General features: G+C 41.9%; 1 protein-coding gene across 1 annotated transcript in view; it reads right to left on the bottom strand.

Annotated features, from left to right (window-relative positions):
• Positions 1-21,631, bottom strand: part of TPK1 (thiamin pyrophosphokinase 1) — a 331,654-nt gene that overhangs the window by 247,082 nt on the left and 62,941 nt on the right. Inside the window, exon 2 of the mRNA XM_041002510.1 lies at positions 15,452-15,523. Coding sequence (XP_040858444.1) covers positions 15,452-15,523 — 72 coding nt within the window. The remainder of the gene's footprint in view (positions 1-15,451; positions 15,524-21,631) is intronic.

Genomic DNA, 21,631 nt, shown 5'->3' with positions numbered 1-21,631 from the left:
TATGGTCTGGGAAAGCAGTGGAGGATGATGGCCCAAAGCCTTGAGACTCAGCACCCTCATGGGAGACCCAGAAGAAGTTCCTGGCTCTTGCCTTTGAATCAGCTCAGCTGTGGCCATGCGGCCATTTGGGAAGTGAACCAACAGATGGAAGATCTTCGTTTCTCCTCCTCCACTGTAAATCTGCCTTTCTGATAGAAACAAATAAATCTTTACAAAAAGGTTTCCTGAAAATTAGCAGTTTTGAATTTATTATGTAATGCTAGCTTAAGGATTTTTTTTCTTTTTTGATTCTAGATATTAACAAATGGAATTTATGGTTTATGCTTTGGAAGTTTTACCACAATCAGATATTATTAACTATAGAACGACGCAGCTAATCACTAAGCAGCTAATTAAATCACCACAATACATGGATGCTGCCAATCTCCAGTTGAAAATATATGGGAACAATTTAGGGCATTGCTTTTTTCTTTTCATTATTCCCTAAACAGAACATTTAGTTGCAGGCAACACAATCTGAAAATTCTCAAGTCCTTCACATAAAATGCCTAGCAGTTATGTTGCATTATGCATTATGAATAATCTAGAAATAATTTCTAGCACATACAAAGATGCAACAGGATAAAGACTTCTGCAGATTATGTAAAATATTTGAGCACCCGCACATTTTGATAAGCGTACATACTAGAACTAATCACCCATGGATATAAATGTCAAATTGCATTTATGATGGGTCTATATTTGAACATAAAAATAAAAGCTTGTGTGACAATGTTGTCACCCTCCATGTTAATGAATCACTTCCATTGTAGGGAGAAAGTAAAAAATGCAAAGATATATAAAATGAAATGTTGATGACGTTCTCAGTGAAATTCTTGAAATTCTTAAACAGATCAGGTACTCTACAAAGATACATTTGCAGAGACAATATGTAGAGATTAGGAGAGTAGAGTGTTCAGGACCATAGGATCAGGCATTCAGGCAGGCGGGGGAAGTGCTCCAGGAAAAAAAAAAAAAAAACAGTTGCAGAAATAATGACATTTTGGTAGAAGAGAAGCAACTGCAATGATTCGATTCATGAGGATCTCAAAACAAGGGCCCAGGAGCAGTCAGCTAGTTCACACTAGCGTTCCTCAAACAGGAAGATCCAGAGATGATACATCAATAAAGAAACAGCATCAGGAAGCACATAGGTCGACTCACACACACAGGAACATGGCTTCGCTTTTTCACCGTAATCTCTGACGGTTCACGGTGTGAAGGTGCTATATCAAGCCCTGAGATGAAGACACAGAAGCTAGGGACCTTACCTGCCAAGGCAGGCATCTACCTGTGAAGACATGCGCATAAAGGGAAGCTGGCATGGCAGAAGGGAAAGCACGGGGAAAGAAATCCCAGAGAACATAGAAATGCAGGAGAGGCAAAAACATATTTTAAAATACACAACGACAAAAATCTGGCTCTTTGAAAAGATAACCATAATGGACATATGCTAATGCAAATTAAAAAAAAGGAAGAGGACTCAAATAAGTAAGAGCTGAGAAGGAAACCATTACAACCACGTCCCAGAAAAGCAAGGTGTCAACGGGGATCATTCTGAGCAATTCCGCGCCAACAAATTGATAACCTAGAACAAACAGGGAAGTGCACAGACACACTCAGAGAAAAGCCACCAAGGAGAAACGAAGGGTTTTGTCCTCATCCCATCCAGATTTGGTGATTTAGTTTTTGGCATATTGAGATATACCTGTATTTTCTCTCAATGACATTGGTTACCTAAGTCTATGAACTTAATAATATACTAGATACTCATGGGGAAAAACACATTTCCCAATTTTTGAATAATTAAAGTATTATCAGTATAATGCTAATTTTGATAAAATAATTAAAAGATGATCAATTCCATAAATTAAAAATAATAAAAACACTCCTGTTTGCTGCTGGAACAAGAAGATGAAAATAAATTACACATATGTATTACTTATATTAGTTTATCGCCATCATATATCTTCCTTCACATTTGATTTTGCTACCAATTCAACTGTAACAGACAATGATAGAGCACAAAATATTACTCAATCAGCACTCTTCCACAGAATAAAAGTTTTGCCTGATCTACATTTAGGAGTTTATAGGAAAGCACAATGTCAATTTAGTTAGAGCCAGGTCCTAACAGATGAGTAAACTCCGTAACAGTACAGTTACTCTATGTGGAGACCTCATGCAACAAACACCCATGGTCACGTATGTCTTTCCAGAGCCTCATGAGACACACACATGACCATTACATGACCAGCAGCTCCCACTACCACAAGGCCTTTGTTAATAAATGCTAGTTTCTAGCATTTAATTCACAAACTTAGAATGGGTGATTCAGAGAGCAGAAAGGAGTGTTACAATCCTACAGTGACAAAACCACAGCAGAGAAAAAGACAAGAATGACTCTAGAAAGAAAATGGGAGAGAAAAAAAAAAAAAAAAGAAATGAAACTGGAAGAAATGCAGTGTAGTCAGCATGGAATAATCCTTTGGGAGAAAAATGTAGGGTCTAGGAGTACAGTAAAGCATTTCTCAACATCCTGGGGGGGATGCCCACGACTGAGAAATCTCAAAATGAAGCAACAGTTTTTGCCATTGACATGAAACATTTTAAACTGATACGCTGTTTCCAGTAAGTGATGGTATACTGTGGGACTCATCTCTACCCAGAATAAAAGAATAATTCGTAACAAAACAGTTAAATAGGCCTTGACAACATAATACTAGATGCTCTACTTTTGTCTGTATTTACAATGCCACGATATACTTAAACAGCATGATGTTGAACTTGTTAACTGTTGCTAAGGACTATACTGCTGTGACAACATGAAGGACAATGGTGGGAAGGCAGACTGGGGAAGGAGGAAGAGGAGAGAGGAATCCCCACACCTACAAAGTGAGACATAGAAAACAACAATGATGATAAAATAAACAGAAACCTGAACTGCCGCAATCACTTCAGAAAGCATGGCTCAAGATAGAAAGACCACAGTGACAAAGAGCTCAGTAACATCCTTCACATACATTCCTAAGGTCAACTCAATTTCCTAACATTCTTATCTCACAAGTAAATAATTTGTTACTTATCTCCTTGTTTTTCCTTACCCATTTTCCTAAAATATTTACTATGAATCTGGATTAAAATGAGCTCTACAATGATAGATTAGTATCAGTCATTAAACTGAAAGAATTTAACATTTACGATTTCTACTTTTACTTGACATACTATGTATATGCTATCATTAATAAGCATATTTTCATTTTATTCAAAACTGAACATAAGGAAAGAGAAATTAAAATTAGTTCAGGGTTGGTTCAAAAATTACATAAATAATATTGTTTTAAAAGGAAACAGGATGTTTGCTAGTAGAATAAGTTTTAGATTAATAATAAAGCTGAAATGCTAAAATGGCTGCTGCTTCTACAATGAGATAGAAATCCATGCAATATATAATCACTTTGTTTAGGCAAGTGCTTAACGACTGTAAAAATCTTCATAAAATAATTTAGAGCATTTTCAACATTAAACACTATATAAAATAACAATTGGAAAACACTCTAAAGGCAAAAGAAGTCTCATTAGTGTAGAGACAGGATAAATTGAGAAAGTGCTCTTTCCCATGTTGCAAGATGGCAGGTGAAAATGCTCAAGCTCCAAAGCCAGACTAACAACACATCACCAGGCACTAAGGTAGACAGCACAGCAGCAAAATTAAAAAGAACAAGGATGAAAATTCCCAGAAGGGGAGGCCCCCGCTCCAGCTGCAACTCTATGAAGCTGGAACCTCCATGAGAAGGAATAGCAGATGCTTCCCCCACTGCCACGTATTCCATCCAACAAGGTCTGGTACACCAGGAAGCACTCAGCTCCCAAGTCCAGGACTGAAAGGAAGAACGAGAAGGTTCTGGCAACTGAAAAGCAGTTGGTGGTGACAAGAACGGTGGTGCCAGGCAGACTAAGCTGGACAAGATGCCGAGGGGGCAATTCTCAATGAAAATGTCCCATGGAAGCTGTTGAGCCAGTGCAAAAAAGCACTTCCGGCAGCATGCGAGACAACCACAGGCCAGCATCACCCCTGGACCATGTCAGCCACCCCCACCGTGCGCCTCACTAGTCAGAGTGTGCCTTTCGGGGTGAAGCCCAGGCACTGGCAGGGCAAGCTCCTCCACAGGGACAAAAAGGAGACTGCAGAGCAGCACGAGGTTGATGAGAAAGCTGTGGATTTGCAAATGTTACCAAAAATTCAGTGCCGTTCCTCTGCTCCAGGGCCACCTGCTATCTGTTTTTTGCGCTAATGAGTGGAATTTACTCTCACTAATTGGAGTTCTGAATTTCATAGGAAGAATCTCATTAAATAACATAACGCCTTGAAATAAAATCTCTTCCACATGAAAAATTCTAGTCTTCTGGATAGCTAAATTTCAGTTAGAATAATCTGCAACGTTCTCTAGGTAATGATTAGCAGTCACTAGATTTAAAAATTCTGTAATACTTTAGTAAGGCTTCTGACGGTTTGACTGACCTATAAAGCGACACAATTGTGTTTTTTTCTCTGGTTCGTGTTTCGTGAAACTCACGCCTTGAGAGCATTTACGTGAACACTGAATCAAAGATCTGATGAGCTATTTGCATACTTGTTTCAGGGCCACTGGACAAAGCAGTAATTGACAAACTGTGGCCTCTGTAAATAAGACTGGCCGAGATCTACCCCAGCCGCACAGGCATGTTGGTGTCCACAAAAAACATCACCAACTCGTATAAGGTGTTTGAATGTATCAGTGGGTCAGAATAAAATAGACGTGACTTGCTCTGAGGTCAGAGATTCTAGCATTCCTACAGCTCAAGACGATAGGTCATTTCTGCTTCATTAGAGCTTTAGTCAGTCTGGACATTATGAAGCAAAAACCATGGCATTTTCAGAAGTCCTGTATAGCTTCTCCCTCCTGGGTTTACTTGTAGCTTGGGGCAAGCCTTCATTCTTGTATACGGTGCCACTTATGATCACACCCCTCTATCAAAATAAAGTGCTTTTATTTGAATATTGCTTCACCCTCACGTTTCTTTTAACCACTACTATGTTTCCTCAACAAGTAACTATCGTTGTGATCATTTATTTCTCATCATTGAACTTAAAACTATCATTCATTTTATAGAATGCTTGCCAACACATAGACTGTGCTTACAATGTGCCATTCGAATCTAAGAGTTTCATGTGGTTAACTCAATACTTTAGCAACCCCATGAGATAAATAATATGACAGGATACTGAAAGTTTAGATTCTCTGTTTGAGTTCAAACTTTTAGTTAAATGATTTGAGTTCACACGTTTAGTGCATGGGTAAGGAATTTATATCCAAACAGATTCAAATGGGAATATGTTTAGTGATCTCAATGTATTCAATCTGATATGATAATGTAAGGATTAGGGAGTGCACAGCTTTTACAATGAAGGAACAGATAGTAGGTATGTTAGATTCTTCACGTGGAACGTCTGTCACAGCTCTGCAGCTCTGCCGCAGTACTCTCAAAGCTCCTCCTGTATAAAACACACGCATCGTTACTGGGGCTTTGTTCTCAATATATTTTATTTGCAAAAGTATGCGGGAGGCTGGATTTGATCCATAGTCCATAGCTTGCTGACTTCTGACTTTCGACTTTTTCTGCCAGCTGTTACTGCTATCCAGTCCTTCCTGCCTTGATTTCAGATCTTCTGAAGACCAACATTTCTCTGGCTGGCTGGTGGAATTCTTATTACTTCTGTTCTTCCTTCTTTCTGCTTCAAGTCTTTACTATTATCAATGCATTAGATATTTAGCCTGCAACAGTTTTCACGGGATATTGGTGCTATTTACTTTAACTCTGGACCTGATTTTAGTGCCAATACTTATTATGATCCCCTGCCATCACACATTTGTATATTTTCTAGTATCTATATAGTTGGCCTGAATTTCCTCTTTAATTTTCTTTCTTCATTTATACCAAGTTAAACAAGTCTGCTACTCAAAGTTGCATTGTTTGATATTTAACAGTAACTGGATCCCCACTGCTATCTCATAATCTTTATCTCTTAATGCCTGTTTTCCATTGCAGTTGAACCTAGGCAGAAATTTGAGGAATCGATTTAAGAGAACAAAGTGTTTTGTGATTGTATATACCATCTAAGAAATATTTTGCTTACAAGTCTAAAATTGCCTAACTAAAGACATGAACACAATTTATTAAAAGAAATCTGCTGGGAGTTTTCCTCCCATTTCAAAATGTCTGTAACTATGTTGCATTCATTCCACAAGTTTCTTTCATTTTTTCCCCATCTCCTTGTCTCAGTGTGGAGTCTCTCTCTCTCTTCTTCTTTCTTTCATTACTGTCTGCCTATCCTCATGTTTTCCCCCATACTATAGTTTCCATATCTGTCACTTTTCCTCTGGAAGTCTGTATTAACGTATGCTGTCTCCCGTTCTAGTTTCTTTCTCAACTGGCATTAATATTAACTTTTGAGTTGATAATTTCAAAAGAAACAATGATTATTCTATGATTTTACCTGTATTATTTTAAATTTGTTTTTGTATTCATAATGTATAACAATTACAATTAAAATCAACAGCAATTGGTTTCAATTGCAAAGTCACTCAGTGGCCACATCTAATTTCTCCATTAAACTGAAGTGAGGAGAAATGATAAATGTATAAAGAACTAAAATGTCATCATTGCATATAATTATCAATGTATACCTAATATTTAAGGGGATGTATAGTAACTGCAATGGAGACCATCATATCCAGATGTGAGGATGCAATGCAGTATGTATCTCTACTTGCAGACAAAGATGGACTCCCGATGAAACTGTTTACTATATTGACAAGAGGATGCTGGACTCTCTGCCATTGTCCATGCCTGCAATGATGGACATAAAACTATATATGAAGAACTATACTATACTAATGATTTAGGGGAACTCAGTGAGGGAGGAAGGAGATGGAGGGATACGGGAAATCCCAGGCCCTAACAAACTGTATCATAAAGTGATTATAATAAAAAGAAGTAAAAAATAATATTTACACAAATAATACTGATATAATTATTTCCTATTCCTTCAGAACTAAGGAGGTGATGTGCTAAAATGTATAAGATAAAGAAGACTGTAATTTATTAATGGATCAAGAAATCAGTTTAATGGAACGAAGGAATAGTTTAGGAAAAATAAAACTGAAGACCTAACAACAGGCGGTATGTATAGTTAGAGTGAATATTGTTCCTTGAGACACATAAACAGTACGTACCTATATCCACTCTTACATGCATTTAAACTGACTTGAAAAAAAATGAGGAATGAAATTAAAAATAGGTGCAAAAACTGAAATCCATACATCCAAGGGAGATTCTAAAAGTTCAATAAAATGTATACCATGAAAAAACTGTAAATGGATTTAAAATTTATTTTGTACCAAAATACCTTTTAATTCCATTTTCCAAGAACTCCAATTCCCATGAAATTTTCCCTTCTCCTACCTTTTCTTTTGCTTCCTCCCTTCTTTATTTTTCCCTTCCTTTTCTCCTCCTTTCCCTACCCTTCTTGCTTCCTTCCTTTCTTTATTTCATTTCTTGTTTCTGACACTAAATATAGTGAGCAAAGATCAGCTCTTCCTACTGTTCCACCGTTCTGAACATAGAAACAGGTTGTGTGTGATGGAAGATGTGTCTCCCTCTGAAAGGTCAGGAATAAAGACTGCTATGCTAATGACAGCAATGGCTTGTGACTACGTATTCAGGCTTCACGCTGCCCAAGCACCGTGCATGCAGGCTGGCCTAAAGCCACAACACTCAGTTGGCATGGTTACTGTAAATATTCTTTTTTAAATGAAGGACTGGAGATGCAGAGTTAGTGGACCCAGCAAGCGGGCGGAGCAAGGGCTGCTGTCCTCAGTACTTCAGTAATGAGCCACTTTCCCAGGGGTTCTCTGGGATGCGGATCTTTTGTAGAAACTGGAAAGGACAGCACTAATTTATAAAATACTGAATCTCCATTTGCATATTCTCTTGGGCCCTCAATAGGTATTCTTTCTAGCAGTAGCTGTAAACTTTAGACTGCAGATTTTTCTATTGAACGGATCACTAACTCCAAAACTTATCATTTATGAAGAAATATTAAAGTGATTCTAAATCTCTTTTTTTATTAAATGTGTTGTCTCAACAGGTATAAAAGAAAATTTGAACATAGTTAAAAAAAAAAACCTGAGTGGAATTATTCACAGCCATTATTCTAGAACAAGTCAAGTCAATGGATGCGGAATTAGCTAGCTACCATTGAACTGTTTCCTAAGTGCAGCTGATGCGCACGCGCAATCCTTCTGACTGATGAGATTTTATAATCTAATGCCTGTTTCTTCTGCCGTGGTAATCACAGTGTCATAGAACATTTAGAAAATGCATACCAAAATCTCATTGACTTTATATTTGAAATGCACTTCCTAAGTTATGTTATTTACGAACTGTTTAACTTGTTACTTTCAAAGAGAAGTGCTTTTAACTACTCCATTTCATACTATAACATTTTTCAAAACTGCTGAGAGACAAAAAATTACTGTAATTTCTTAATTATGTTTATTTTAAAAACATTAAATTTTTTTTTAAAATGAGAGGCAGAAAGAGACAAGGCAAAGAGACAGAGCATGAGAGCAGGCAAGAGCAAGGGAGTACTACTCGGCACTGCGTCTCTCTTCATGCACCTGCCGTGGTTAGGGCAGGCTAAGGCTGAAGCCTGGAGCCAGGGATGCGATCCCAGTCCAACTCAGGTGGTCGCAAAAACCGCATTCCTGAGCCATAAACTGCTCTCTCCCAAGTCTGTACTGATGGGAAGCTGGGGTCAGGAGCCACAACACTTACGATATGGGACACAAACGCCTTAAACCCTAAGCTGACCCTATCCTCTGCACTCCTTAATCGATACTTTTTATTCATCTAATGTGTCAAGCAGTGTGAAAAGCCTGAATGTAGTACAGTGCACAGGAAACAGGTTGTTTCCAAAGGGTTAACACTACTATTAACAGTCGAGTTGGTAACTACCCTGATTAGTAACTCGTAACAGTAATGACACTGCCCCGTTGTGTTCATCGTCGTATTATCTACAAATCCTAGAATTTCATACGCAAGTCTCCTTGCAAATTGCGACTGTTTCAATTTTCTTCTCACAACAGGAACAGTCTCTACGGTCTTCTTCCTAAGTCAGCTGGTAGGCACTCTTAGAAGTAAACTCAATTATATCCAAATATGTTACATTCTCAACCAATTCTTGGTAGATCTTAAATCTTCTCTTAGGATCACTGACTGATCCTGATTCCTTTTAGCTTGTAAAAGATATTTCACTAATTTTAGAAAGCAGGAGGGAATGCGCCAACGTAACGTTGATTGACAAAATTAAGAATCAGGAAATAGGTTTTTGAAGCAGATGTAGAACAAGGCATAGGCTAAGCAGGTAAAAACACAAGTGTGAGTAACTCAGCAGCTGACGGCTGTTTGGGGCATCAATCCAAAGCTCTGGATACTGAAGAGAAGCTTTTACTTTTCAATAAAACATGATTTAGAAAGATTAACTGAATTACTGTAGCACTGTTATAAACACTGGGTTTTCTGTGGTCACTGCATAGTAAACTATTATAAACTCTAGCTTTTCTGAAGTCACTGCACGTTAAGGGCGACCTGCTTTGATGGAATGTGACCTACGGGGGAGGGGAGTTGCCCAACTCCATTGTAGCAGATGTGCTCATGGAGTCAGAGGTGAGAGATTGCAAATTTATCACCGCAATAGTAGAGAAACTCTGTCGGCACTAGGTTTGATCTCTAGGGAAAGGAGGATGTGAGAAACTTGTAGCTTTCAAAGACTTGCACGTCTTCATAAAAAAATGTTGCTTTTGTACATGCTCTTAATTACCTTTTTTTGATAAACAATTTTGTGTTTCTGACTTGCTTACACATAATCCTTTAGTAAAAATATTTCAGCTATATCACTGTCTCATGAACATTTTCATAGAAAGATAACTTACCCCTTTCCTCTCTATTCCTGTCACGTGAATGCCAACATAGAAAAACACTTCTGTTTTATGAAATTAATAGATTCATTGGCTTATCCTTGGTAAACATCATCACAGAGGTCGGTCTTCCACATATTTGGTTAGATCTGGGGTCTGTGCAGCGGGTATGGACGACATAAAGGTGTGAAGAGAACAGCTCTCCTGTTGCGAAGGCTGCAAGGAGCTTCCAGCTGTTTGGCAAGGCCCTGTCGCTGTCTCTCCAATCTCCTTGATACAGCTTCACCCCCACCCCCTTTTGCATGGATACTCCACCACCCCACTAAGAGTTCTGCAATCTATCGAGGCATTGTTGTTTGCCCATATGAGATGGTTTTTGCAACTGATGTGAGCTTGGGAGCTAACACTGCTGATCATGTCTTGGTGAGTGGGCCCTTCAATAATTTACACACAGCAGTACAATCAAGCCCATGCCATTTCTGGACAATTAATTGTGTGCCTACCCATTGCCCTGGAATCTGGACCAGGTATGTAGCATGCCTTCTGGGAAAGGGCTTGATAAATACTCTAAAAATTAATGAAAGTTGTGGGAGTATAAGCTAAAACTACTATGGCGATACACTTACTGTGACCTTAAAGGCTAGCCTGTCTGAAATTTCTTTAGAGCATAGAAAAATGTATCTGTTTTAGTTGCTTTTATAATTTTTTGTCAGAGGTATTAAAGGATGCTTTTATTAATATTATAGATATGCTTTTAATTATCGTTTGACTCTTTACGGAACCGTAGAGTCTGTAGTTATGGGGGATTTAATGCTAGAAACTCTTATCTTGGATCTTTATGTCTTTCCCTTGTGACATATTTTTCCCACTAAGTGATGGGTAAATTGTAGAAACAGAACTGCAGTAGAAATGCATTACTGATTAGCAGATAATTGCATGTGCTTTGGCCTTGGAGTCCAAGGCTGTCGCCCAGTGGCTACGACTGAAGAATGAGTAAGGGTTTCCTTTATAGAATATGAATATGGTATTTTGCAGAATTATCTTTAAGAGCACCTGCTTAGTCATGAAGTACAAACAGAACAATTAAATGTCTGTGCAAAGGCTTGCGATGTGCCTGAGCTGTGAGCTGGGAGTGGTAAGGTGATTTATATTAACTGCCACTTCACTGAAAACTTAAATCTAGGGCCTGGCATGATGGCTCAACGGCCTAATCCTCTACCTACAGGCGTCAGCACCCAATATGGGTACTGATTTACACCCTCAGCTGCTGCACTTCCCAGCCAACTCCCTGCTCGTGGCCTGGGAAAGCAATGGAGAATGGCCCAAGTCCTTGGGCTTCCCCACCCATGTGGAAGACCCACACGAGGTTCCTGGCTTCAGAGCGACTCAGCTCCAGCTGCGGCAGCCATTTGGGGAAGCAATGAATGGAAGATCTTTCTCTATCTCTCATCTCTGCAATTTTGTCTTTCCAATAAGAAAAAAAAAAAAGTCTTTTAAAAAGAACAACAAAAAACTTAAATCAAATGGCAAAACAAATGTTTAGCACGAGATCAGTATAATGAGTGGAACAAGTTTGCTTCCATTAAAAACTGCTATATTTAGGTAAGTTATTTTGTTTTAAAAATAATAAAAATAAAAGCATACAGATGGGCTCAGCACAGCAGCCTAGCAGCTAGAGTCCTCCACGTGCTCACACCGGGATCCCATATGGATGATGGTTCAAGTCTCTGCAGCCACGCTTCCCATCCAGCTCCCTTGCTTGGGCCTGAGAAAGCAGTCCAGGACAGTCCAGGGCTTTGAGACCCTGCACCCACGTGGGAGACATGGGGGAGGTGCCTGGCTCCTGGTTCCTGGCTTCGGATCAGCGCAACTCTGGCCAGTGGGGAGTGAATCAGCAGATGGAAGATTTTCTTCTTTGTATATCTGACTTTCCAATAAATATGAATAAATCTTTTTTTTTAAAGGCACTGGCACATGAATAAAGCAGGGTGAATTACCCAGTTTCTTTGATAATAGGAGCTCTTAGGAAGCAGGGACAGAACCAGTTCACTCTAATGACTTGCAGATGGGACAAAGCTTCTAACAGGAACAGCCTGCCCCTGTGCACCCCTAACTCTGAAGCAGAGTCAGGACTGAAGACCCTAACAACCTCCTCAGCTTCCACTGCAAAGCCTGCTCGGAGGGACCTCAACAAGTGTCAGTCAGTCACAAATGGAATACGGGAAATCAACTGATGGAAAGTCAAAAGTCTTCCTCTGAGTTCAATTCACGCGTGCTAACTGTGCCTCATTTAAATCCGTAAGAGCAGCCCGATGTGCCAAAGACTTGTTGAAATCAGCTCATCAGAAGTGAACCAGGTTATGCTGCCCATGGCCTGGTGTGAGCTTCACGATGGCTCCCGAAGCACGGAAGAAAGCACGCGCACGGACAGAGAGCGAACGAGCGAGGAAGTCAGAGAGCGAGCGAGAGAGGAAAGGAAAAAGAATTCCCTCTCGGAGGAGAGTAGCCTTACACTTGTACGTGCCTGCCGTCCACCTGTAACCATCTATTAATCATCTCATTAACGTAGCCACACTTTTCTGTGGATTGTGGGGGACAGACAGGGAAAGCTGCCAGCCCATGGTTAGAGGGAGGGCATGTCTAAGGATGCTCAACTCGAAGTCGGATACCCAAGCCCAGCTACATCATCGTGCTCCAGGTAAGCGTGTGCTTACGAGGTCCAGCTGCTTTTCAACTGTTCATTTGAAGAAGCTCAGAGTTCTCTGCCGCTTACCTCGAGTCTCAGTCCGATTGTAGCCCCAACAGAGGAAAAAATCATCGCTGAGAAACAGAGCACCTGTCAGACAGACAACCTTTGGGGTTGTTTTGTTTGTTTGTTTCACTTATCACATATATAGATGGTTCAGGCTGAGAAAGGTATTTACCGGAATAGGCAAGTCAGACTTGAAAAATAAAAAGTTTGGCAGGAAAAGAAATCAGAAAAATAGCTCTTCACAGAAATGAGCAACCTCTGACAATCACAGGAACGTGAGATTACTAAGAACTACTAATTATTACTAAGAATAGTTCTATCTATCCAGCTTTCTTCTTCTCCGTCTAGCTAAGAAACTGCTCCTGATCAAGCTGGAGCTGTGAGATGCTGGAAAATGGAGCGATGCATCACTTGTAAATCAAGAAAATACCACAGCTTAAAAACTTAAAAACCGCTACCGTTTTCATTTCCCCTGAGGCATTTATTTAGACATTTCAGCTACATTTCAGCACCCCTAAGCACTGAAGGAAGAAACAAGCGCATCTTCAAAGTGGCCTTGCTGCTGCGACAGCTCTCGGGAAACCACTGCTTGATGGAGGTGCCGGGCACAAAGTGAAACTGCCCACTGGGCCTCACCGAACAGCAACTTTTCTGCTCTCCTCCACCTGAAGCTCAGCCTTTCTCCCCTCCTGTCTGCTCTTTCACAACCTTTCCATCACAGAACAAAAGTCAGAGAAATGGGTGGGCTTTCGCTGAAACGGACAGCTGCGAATCTCCCGTGCCCCAGTCCTGTTTTACTCCCAAACTCTGGGTGCTCCCCAATATTTTCGCTCAGCCTTTTCTATGTGAAAATTAGGAAGTCAAGCTCAAAGTGTCTCTGTTAGGTTGCCTTCACTGAGAAAAGCACAGGCTGTCTTATAAGTTACAAAACTCCCTGTCTTTACTGTTTATGTGTTTATGTGTTTATCAACATGCGTCTTACAAATAAAGAACTACAAAAGCCAAGAATTAACCTAGAAGACTAGTAAAAAAAAAAAAAATTACCAGTACACAAAGGGCATGAGAGCTAGCCATTTCAATACATCTGTTGCTTTAAATACTTTTATCCATCCCATGTACAGATAGAAATCTAATTATTAATTGGTATAAGTCAACTCCTTTGAACCTAATTTCTCTGCTGAAAAATCTAAGAAAATGAAGATTGTCACTTCAAAAATTTACATGATTTTATTGTACTTGTAAACCAGAATCCTTAGCCACTTAAAATGTAAAAATCTTAAGATGAAGCTTTAATATCCATGGTTTCCAAAATTTCATACCAATAATAGTCAACTAATACTATTTAAAAAAAAAGGATTTATTTATTTGTATTACAAAGACAAGTTAGATTTATAGAGAGAAGGAGAGACAGAAAGATCCATCTGCTGATTCACTCCCCAAGTGGCTGCAACAGAGCCAATCACAAGCCAGAAGCTTCTTCCAGGTCTTCCATACAGGTGCAGGGTCCCAAGGCTTCGGGCCCTCCTCTACTGCTTTTTCAGGCCACAAGCAGGGAGCTGGATGGGAAGAGGGGCCGCCAGGACACAAACTGGCGTCGACATGGGTTCCCTGTGGTTGCAAGGCAAGGATTAAACTAATAGGCTATTGCGCAGGGTAACAATAAGGGTACACATTGATTTCTCAATAATCAAAGTGTTTTGTCTGTAAAACTCACACTTAAAATGCAACAAAAATATTCCTTTAAAACAAAATCTCAAGATTGCTTGAAAGAAAGGCAGAAGTTCAAAACTATATGATTCCGGGCCTGGCGCGGTGGCCTAGTGGTTAAATTCCTCGCCTTGAACGCCCAAGGATCCCATGTGGTCGGCAGCCCCACTTCCCATCCAGCACCCTGCTTGTGGCCTGGGAAAGCTGTCAAGGATGGCCCAAGGCCTTAGGATCCTTCACCCACATGGGAGACCCAGAAGAGCTCCTGGCTGCGGCTTCGGATCGGTGCAGCTCTGGCCATTGTGGTCACTTGGGGAGTGAATCATCGGATGGAAGATCTTCCTCTCTGTCTCTCCTCCTCTCTGTATATCTGACTTTGCAATAAAAATAGAAATCTTTAAAAAAAATAATAAAAATATATACAAAAAAACTATATGATTCCATAAAAAAATTAAAGGCAAATAAATTAGTGTTAAAACTGTGAAACTGTCTCATTTTTGATCATGTTTTCCAGCATCACAAGAGATGCCAAAGTACTGCCAGCCTGGTTTCTTTTTAATTTTGTACATCTGGTCACCCTGTGAACATCTGACAAATAGATGATCTGACAAATGAAGCATGCAAACGCATTTTTGCTATCACTGACGCAAAAATATTTACACTGAAACAAATAAGTGCTGAATATTCAGAACTAGTGTCCACATAGTGGCTCTGAAATAAAGCACTCTGTCCTTGTGGGTCCGTGCCGTGGAAATCACACGCAGAAACATAGCGAAGAAAATAATGAACAGGTCTTCTGACAATTCATTGATTGAATCGCCATATGACGCCTCTTTCTGGTCATCCAGTTAGGTTGCAAGGTGTTTGACAGTCACGTTAGTTCTCAAATAGAGTCAGAAAGCAAAGAGATATAAATGCTAAGTGCGATTACCTTTGTCCCAAAGACGAAGAAAGCATCTGTCCAAAGGCTGATTAAGGATCACAAGGCAGTACTTCAAATTCCCTAAAGAAAATCCAAAACAGTAAAATCAAGTAAATAACTGGACACTTGCTTACCCCTATCCAGTTTGTAATCATAATCTACTAGTCAGGATTTTTAATATAAGAAAGTCCAATTTCAAGCATGGGAGTTAATTTCTCAAACTGTAATGCTAAAACGTATCCCTTTTTTCCCCTCCACACTTTTTTTTTTAAACTTTTCATGTCACAGTGCCATAGGCTCAGGGATTCCCACTTTCATCTTCCCCTTTTCTTGTTTCCTCCAATATAAAACACATCCTATAGTGATGGGACCTGATCTAATTATCTGTCATGTTCCTAAAATGCTGGGGAATTCATGTATAAAAAAGCAATGCGTGTTGAAACAGTTGGGCATGGGAGGGGAATTCTGCACAGCAATTGACACACTAGCCCTGGCTTCCCTCATGATTTCATCTTCTTACAGATGCCTGCCCTAGGAGACAGCAGGTGATAGTTCAAGCAGCGGGGTACTTGCCAGCCACCCAGCTCATCCCTACCTCTCCTAGACATTTGGAAAGTAAACCACCTTAGCTGCTTTTCAAATAAACAGGATGTATACACATTTCTGGACAGAGCAACGGGAGGAAGTGGACATTTGGCACAATAGTTAGGATTTTGCTTGAGATGCTCAGGTCCTGATGTGCCCGGGCTGAGGTACAGATTCGTCCTCTGATCCCAGCTCCTGCTAATGACGGCTCAGGTACTCGAGCCCTTGTCACCCACGTGGGAGAGCCAGATGGAGTTCCGGGCTCCTAGCCTTGTCCTGGCCCAGTCCTGGTTATTATATGCACTCAAGCATTTGAGATTTCCTTCTGTCTGTATCTCTGCATTAAAAAAAAAAAAAACAATAAAAACAATTTCAGGAATAATTTCTTAAAAAGTAACTGATGCATCTCCCAAATCAAAAATGGACTCCCAATGAAATAAATCCTGATGATAGGGTGTTCAACTTTCTGCCTTTGTCTACAACTACATCGTAAGGATACATTTAAATAGCAGAATGATGGACTTACACTGGTTTTGAAAAACTATACTATTATAACAATATAGGGGAAATCGGGAAGGGGGGAGCCCTGAGCCTATGGAACTGTATCATTAAATAAATAAATAAGCAATGGAGTAAATGTGTTTTCGTAGTGGTTGAAGAACATAAATGTCCCTGATACGAATTCTCATCCTTATGATATATGCATTACTGTGATCCAACCACTCTTCTACCCTTCGCTGGTTTTCTATCATCCTGACATGGTTCAGCAAGTGTGGGTGTCTTCCTGGTATGTCTTTTCACAGTCATTTTCATTTATCCATAGTTTTTATTTCCTCCACGCCTGGCCTATCTTGAACTTTCTAATTCACAATCCTGTGCTATCACATTATCCTACGTGTTTTTTCCATGACTCTCTCAAGACCAAGGAGTGCAGTGACTTTCCCCACAACTCTAACATGCATTTTTCCAAAGCACTTGAAGTAGCACAGAGCACAACGCAATCAGTGTTTGTTTTTCGGGATGATCCAATCACTTTCACTTATGGAAAAGGAACGCTTGTTTGGGGATAAAAAAATTATTTTTGAGCAATATCAGCATTAGAGATGAATCAAAATAGGAAAAGAGAATGCTTGTGTCTACCGCAAACGTTATTAACTGTCAGTTATATATCAGGCAGTGGAAATAAAAAAAGAGGTCAAATTACAGAATAGATGGGACACAGGACATTTGTGATCAAGATCACTGATTCAACAACGTAACACAGCTTCATGGGGAATGTCTGATAACTCGATGAAGGAGAGTGGCAGAAGTGCATGCTAGAAGTCTGTAAGGTCTGAGGTCATCCTAGAAATCTGTGAAGTGTACCTTATTAACCTGATCCTATGAAGAAAAAGAAACAAGGGGGAAAAAAAATAAGAAAAGAGCTGTCCCAGGCAAAGAAATAAGCCCTAAGGAAGTCGTTCTCCTCAGCCATTAAGGTTATCAGGATGATAAATAGCAATGCTTTAACCGCATGAAGTCAGGACACTACCATCACAGACCGTGTACATCATGCTTATGAGGATACGGAAATTTCAGTTGAGGTGTCCCAGTATTGCTTGAATGAGAAATAAATGTATATTTGAAAATCATCCTTGTAGAGAGAAAAACTGAATATAAAATAGTTGACTGGCCGCTGAAATATACAGCAAAGGGCAAAGAGAAAGGAACAAAGGATGAAATCAAAACCCATTGGGTTGGCAAGGAAGGCCAACAAAGGAAACGCAGAAGGAAAGAGAGATGAGAGAACTGATAGGTGTTTCCGAGAATGCAGTGGCGGTACCACGGCAGGCTACAAAGCAGTCAAGGAAACTGAACAACGAGGGCAATGAACACCTCAAAGACAAATCTAAAAGGACCTAGGACCCAGACGAGAGGAAAAGGAGGAAAAAGTACTTCTTGAAACTTGGAAATGCATTCACAGTCTTTTTCAAATTTTATTTTTAATAGTGTTTACGTGGTTCAGAGGGATGCTCACCCAAGCATCACTTGGGGGAAATTTGAGGTATGAAGCAGTGTGGAAGAGAGGGAGAGGACCCACTCTTTGCTGTTAAACTATGTCAGGACCCAAAGATGCCTTAATAAAGACTCAAGTGTGGGAAAGAGTTCTGAGAGTGTTACTTGACTAATTGGATGGTTTCTGTGACATCCTCGACTTCCTTGCATCAGGGTTGAGAAGATCTTTCCAAGGTCTATTGGCTAACCAGGTCTACCTTAGTGTGGGGACATGGCCCCAGGCCCCTGCCTTGCTGCCTGGAGGGATTGGCTTAAGCCTAACCTTCCCCATGGCCTGAGGCACAGCCTCCAGGCTTACGCCTGGAATGTGACTTCACACCTGGCTACAAGGTCAAGGGGAGTATACCTGAACATGACCTCTGACATCACCTGAAGATCTAGGGAGATAGACCTTCATACAGCCAATTATAGCATCTTTGGTGGACCTGGTGTCTGCCAGAAGGCTCCCTCCTGTTGCAAGCCGCATCTGTATGCACTGGCCACATGCTGTGCCTAAAATGGCACCGGCCGGAGAAGCCACACCTTCGTGTGTGGTGGAGAGTCACGTAGCCTTCGCTGTACTGCGCAGGCGCCTAGCGCATGCGCAGTGAGCTGCGGTGTGGCCGGCACGTGAACACTGGGGACTGACGAATCCGGTCGCCCAGGACCCTGCGTGATCATGACGCCGACCTATCATCGGCGGAGGCGGGGCCGGTCAGCACATAAGAGTAGAAAGCCTGCCGGGGTTGGGGCCCCCTTCCTCTTCCTCATCTTTGTGCGCGCAATAAATTTTACCGCAGAAGACTTCACTCGCGTCTGCGTCTTATTGCTGGACGGTAAGACACGTGGGCGCGACACCCTCCTTCCTCCCCTTCCTTTCCCTTTACAACCTGTAACCTTTGCAAAATAAAGCAGACATTCCTCACCAGCTTGTCTCCGGTGGATCTTGTGGCAGAAGGCCACGGTTTGCCTCACCCTCGATGACCTCACGGGTCCTGCTGGCAGGACTAAACCCCCAAGAGACCTTAGCGCATCCACAGGACCAGGAACATGTGGCAAAGTTTAGTCCCCAAAGTTCCCTGACCATGCCTGCTCCCAAGCCTGGGGAAGCAGTGACATAGCAGGGCAATCCCAGAGGTTCTCTTACTAGACCCACTCCCAGCCGTGGGAATTGTGTGTGTCAGCAAATGTTGTGGCCCAGTCTGACCTGCTCCCAGCACTTAGTAGTGCTACAGCCTGGCTCAGCTGACATCATCCCTGGTCCTAGCTTTTGCAGGTAGGTGCAACAGCCTAGCCCAGCATTGGCCCACTCCCAGCCCTCATATGAACTGGCGGCTGTTGCATGCAACCCAGCCTAGCCTGCACCCTATCCTGGCTCTCACCTTGCCCAACCTGCCCACTGACCAAGTTCACACCTATGCCAATTTGTGCTGCAGCCCAGCCTATTCTAGCCTGCTCCCAGCCCTGGCTCTTGTGCTCACGAATGGGAGTTGCAGCATAACAGGGCAGTTCTCCAAGTTCCCCTATCAGGCCCTGACCCTGCAATGGATCTCGTGTTTGCTGGTAGGTGCTACTGCCAAGTCTGACATGGCCAGTCTCCAATCTTGGCACCCATGGGGAGATATTGTAACCTAGCCAGACTCTCCCTCATAGGAGCTGCAGCCTAGCTCAGCCTGGCAAGCCCCCAAACCCTGCTCACATGCATGCCTACAAGTGCTGTAGCCTTGCCCAGCCCATTTTCCCCCAGCTTACGCATGAGAACTAGACTAGCAGCAGAGCTCCCAAGCCCATTCCCAGGTCTGGATGTTGAACATCCTGGCAGGGGACTCAACCCAACCTTGTATGGCCCATCCACAGACTTAGCTCTCACTGGTGGGTTTTGCAGCCTAGTCCAGCCAGGCACCCCTGTCCCAGCTCTTGAGTATGCCAACATGTGCTGAGGTATGGCCAAGTCCAGCCTGCTGCCAGACCTGGCCCATGCAAATGTTGATGAGTGTTGCAGTCTTTCCTGGCCTAGCCAACCTCCCAGCCCTGGTTATGCTCCCCAGCAGGAGGTGTGGCCTTTCCCAAGTTCCCCAAGTTCCCCTACCAGGCCCACTCCCAGCTCCATCTCATGTGTGCCAATAGGTGCTGCAGCTCTGTCCTCAGTCTTAGACTCTGCATGTGCTGACCGAAGCTGCAGCCTGGCCCTGCCTAGCCCCCTCCCAGCTCTGGCTCCCATGAGTGTCAGGTGAGTTCTGTGGTCCAGCCTGGTTCAGCGTGTCATCACCCCCAACTCTCCAGATAAACCAGTAGGTAAAGCAAGCTCACAAGTCCTCTACAGAATCTACCCCCAGATCAGGTTGTCTTGCATTCTGGTGGGTGCTGTTGCCACAAAGTTGGCATTAACCAGGTCCAGAATGCCTGCCAGTTATTGGCTCCTTTTCTCCCAGTAGTGGTACACTTGCCCAGGTACAAGGCAATGTAGGCAGTTGCCTACATCTGGGTGCACTCGCAGCATAAACTCTAAAAATCAGGAGAGGGAAAGAAAAATCGTCATTGGCTTCCTTCAAGAGATGTTTACAGAGCACAAGCCTCTAGTGCAAACACTGTGCCAACGTGGCAGTGAGCCAGATAAAGGCCCGCATCAGAGTGCTGCTGACAACAGGCATGGAATTTGAGCACATGAAGACGTTTCTTGGAGACACGCAACATGGAGGTGCGTTTATTTTTACAAAGTCAGAGGACAGTCTATAGAATTAGAATGGAACATGAACATTTTATTAAAAAAATCTGAAAGCAGGCACCCAATTGGGAAATTGACAGGTGTACGAAATTGGATCTGTTTATAACATCAGGGACTTCTCCACCAAAGAGAGGCATAACCCATAAGAAAGCGGTAACAGCTGGTTTTGAAAACTGGCACTTATGCAAAAGTGAGGGAATCCAGATGTACATGTACACAATGATGGATGATGAAACTGATAGATCAGTCGTGGCCTCACAGGACTTCGTGCTTATTCACAAAGTCTTAAGAGATTTTTTTCATTTGTTTGCTCCCTGCTTTTGGTTTATTTTATGGAGCACATTACTCCCAGCGCTTTAGAAAACAGCTTTCTGCCTCTGACGTTCTTCCAGCAAATGAAATGACAGGACTAAGTTCTGGTGAACACATCTGGACCTTTCTAAGATACTTCTCAGAGTCTCCCTCAAATGGAAGGAGCTTTCCCTTCTACTTCTTGTCTTTTTCCACCCCGGCTGTGGTGGATTCATGGATTCACTGAACCATTCCAACACCTTGTAGAATCCTAGGACCACCAAGATCAACAACGCCAAGGAACCAGAGAAGCTGATGCTCTCACAAGCCATCCAATCTAGCACTTCTGAGGGACAGAGGTTCTTTGGAAAGTCTTTGCTTGCTCTTAATTCTGGGAAGCTCTCCTGGAAGCAGCTGGATTACCTCTGTGTTAAGACCAACTGCAAGTACAGACCCTGTCACCACTGCATGGAAGGGCAGTGAAGCCCCAAACCCAAGTCATCTTCTCTCTTACTTTCTTCCCGTTCTCCTTTCCTTTCTTTCCAAATCGCCCA

The sequence above is a fragment of the Ochotona curzoniae genome, unplaced genomic scaffold (genome assembly GCF_017591425.1).
Source record: "Ochotona curzoniae isolate NIBS_2020 unplaced genomic scaffold, NIBS_Ocur_1.0 scaffold_2476, whole genome shotgun sequence".
Lineage (NCBI taxonomy): Eukaryota > Metazoa > Chordata > Mammalia > Lagomorpha > Ochotonidae > Ochotona > Ochotona curzoniae.
The sequence above is the reverse complement of the archived record's forward strand: the minus strand, read 5'-3'. Positions and strand labels throughout refer to the sequence as shown.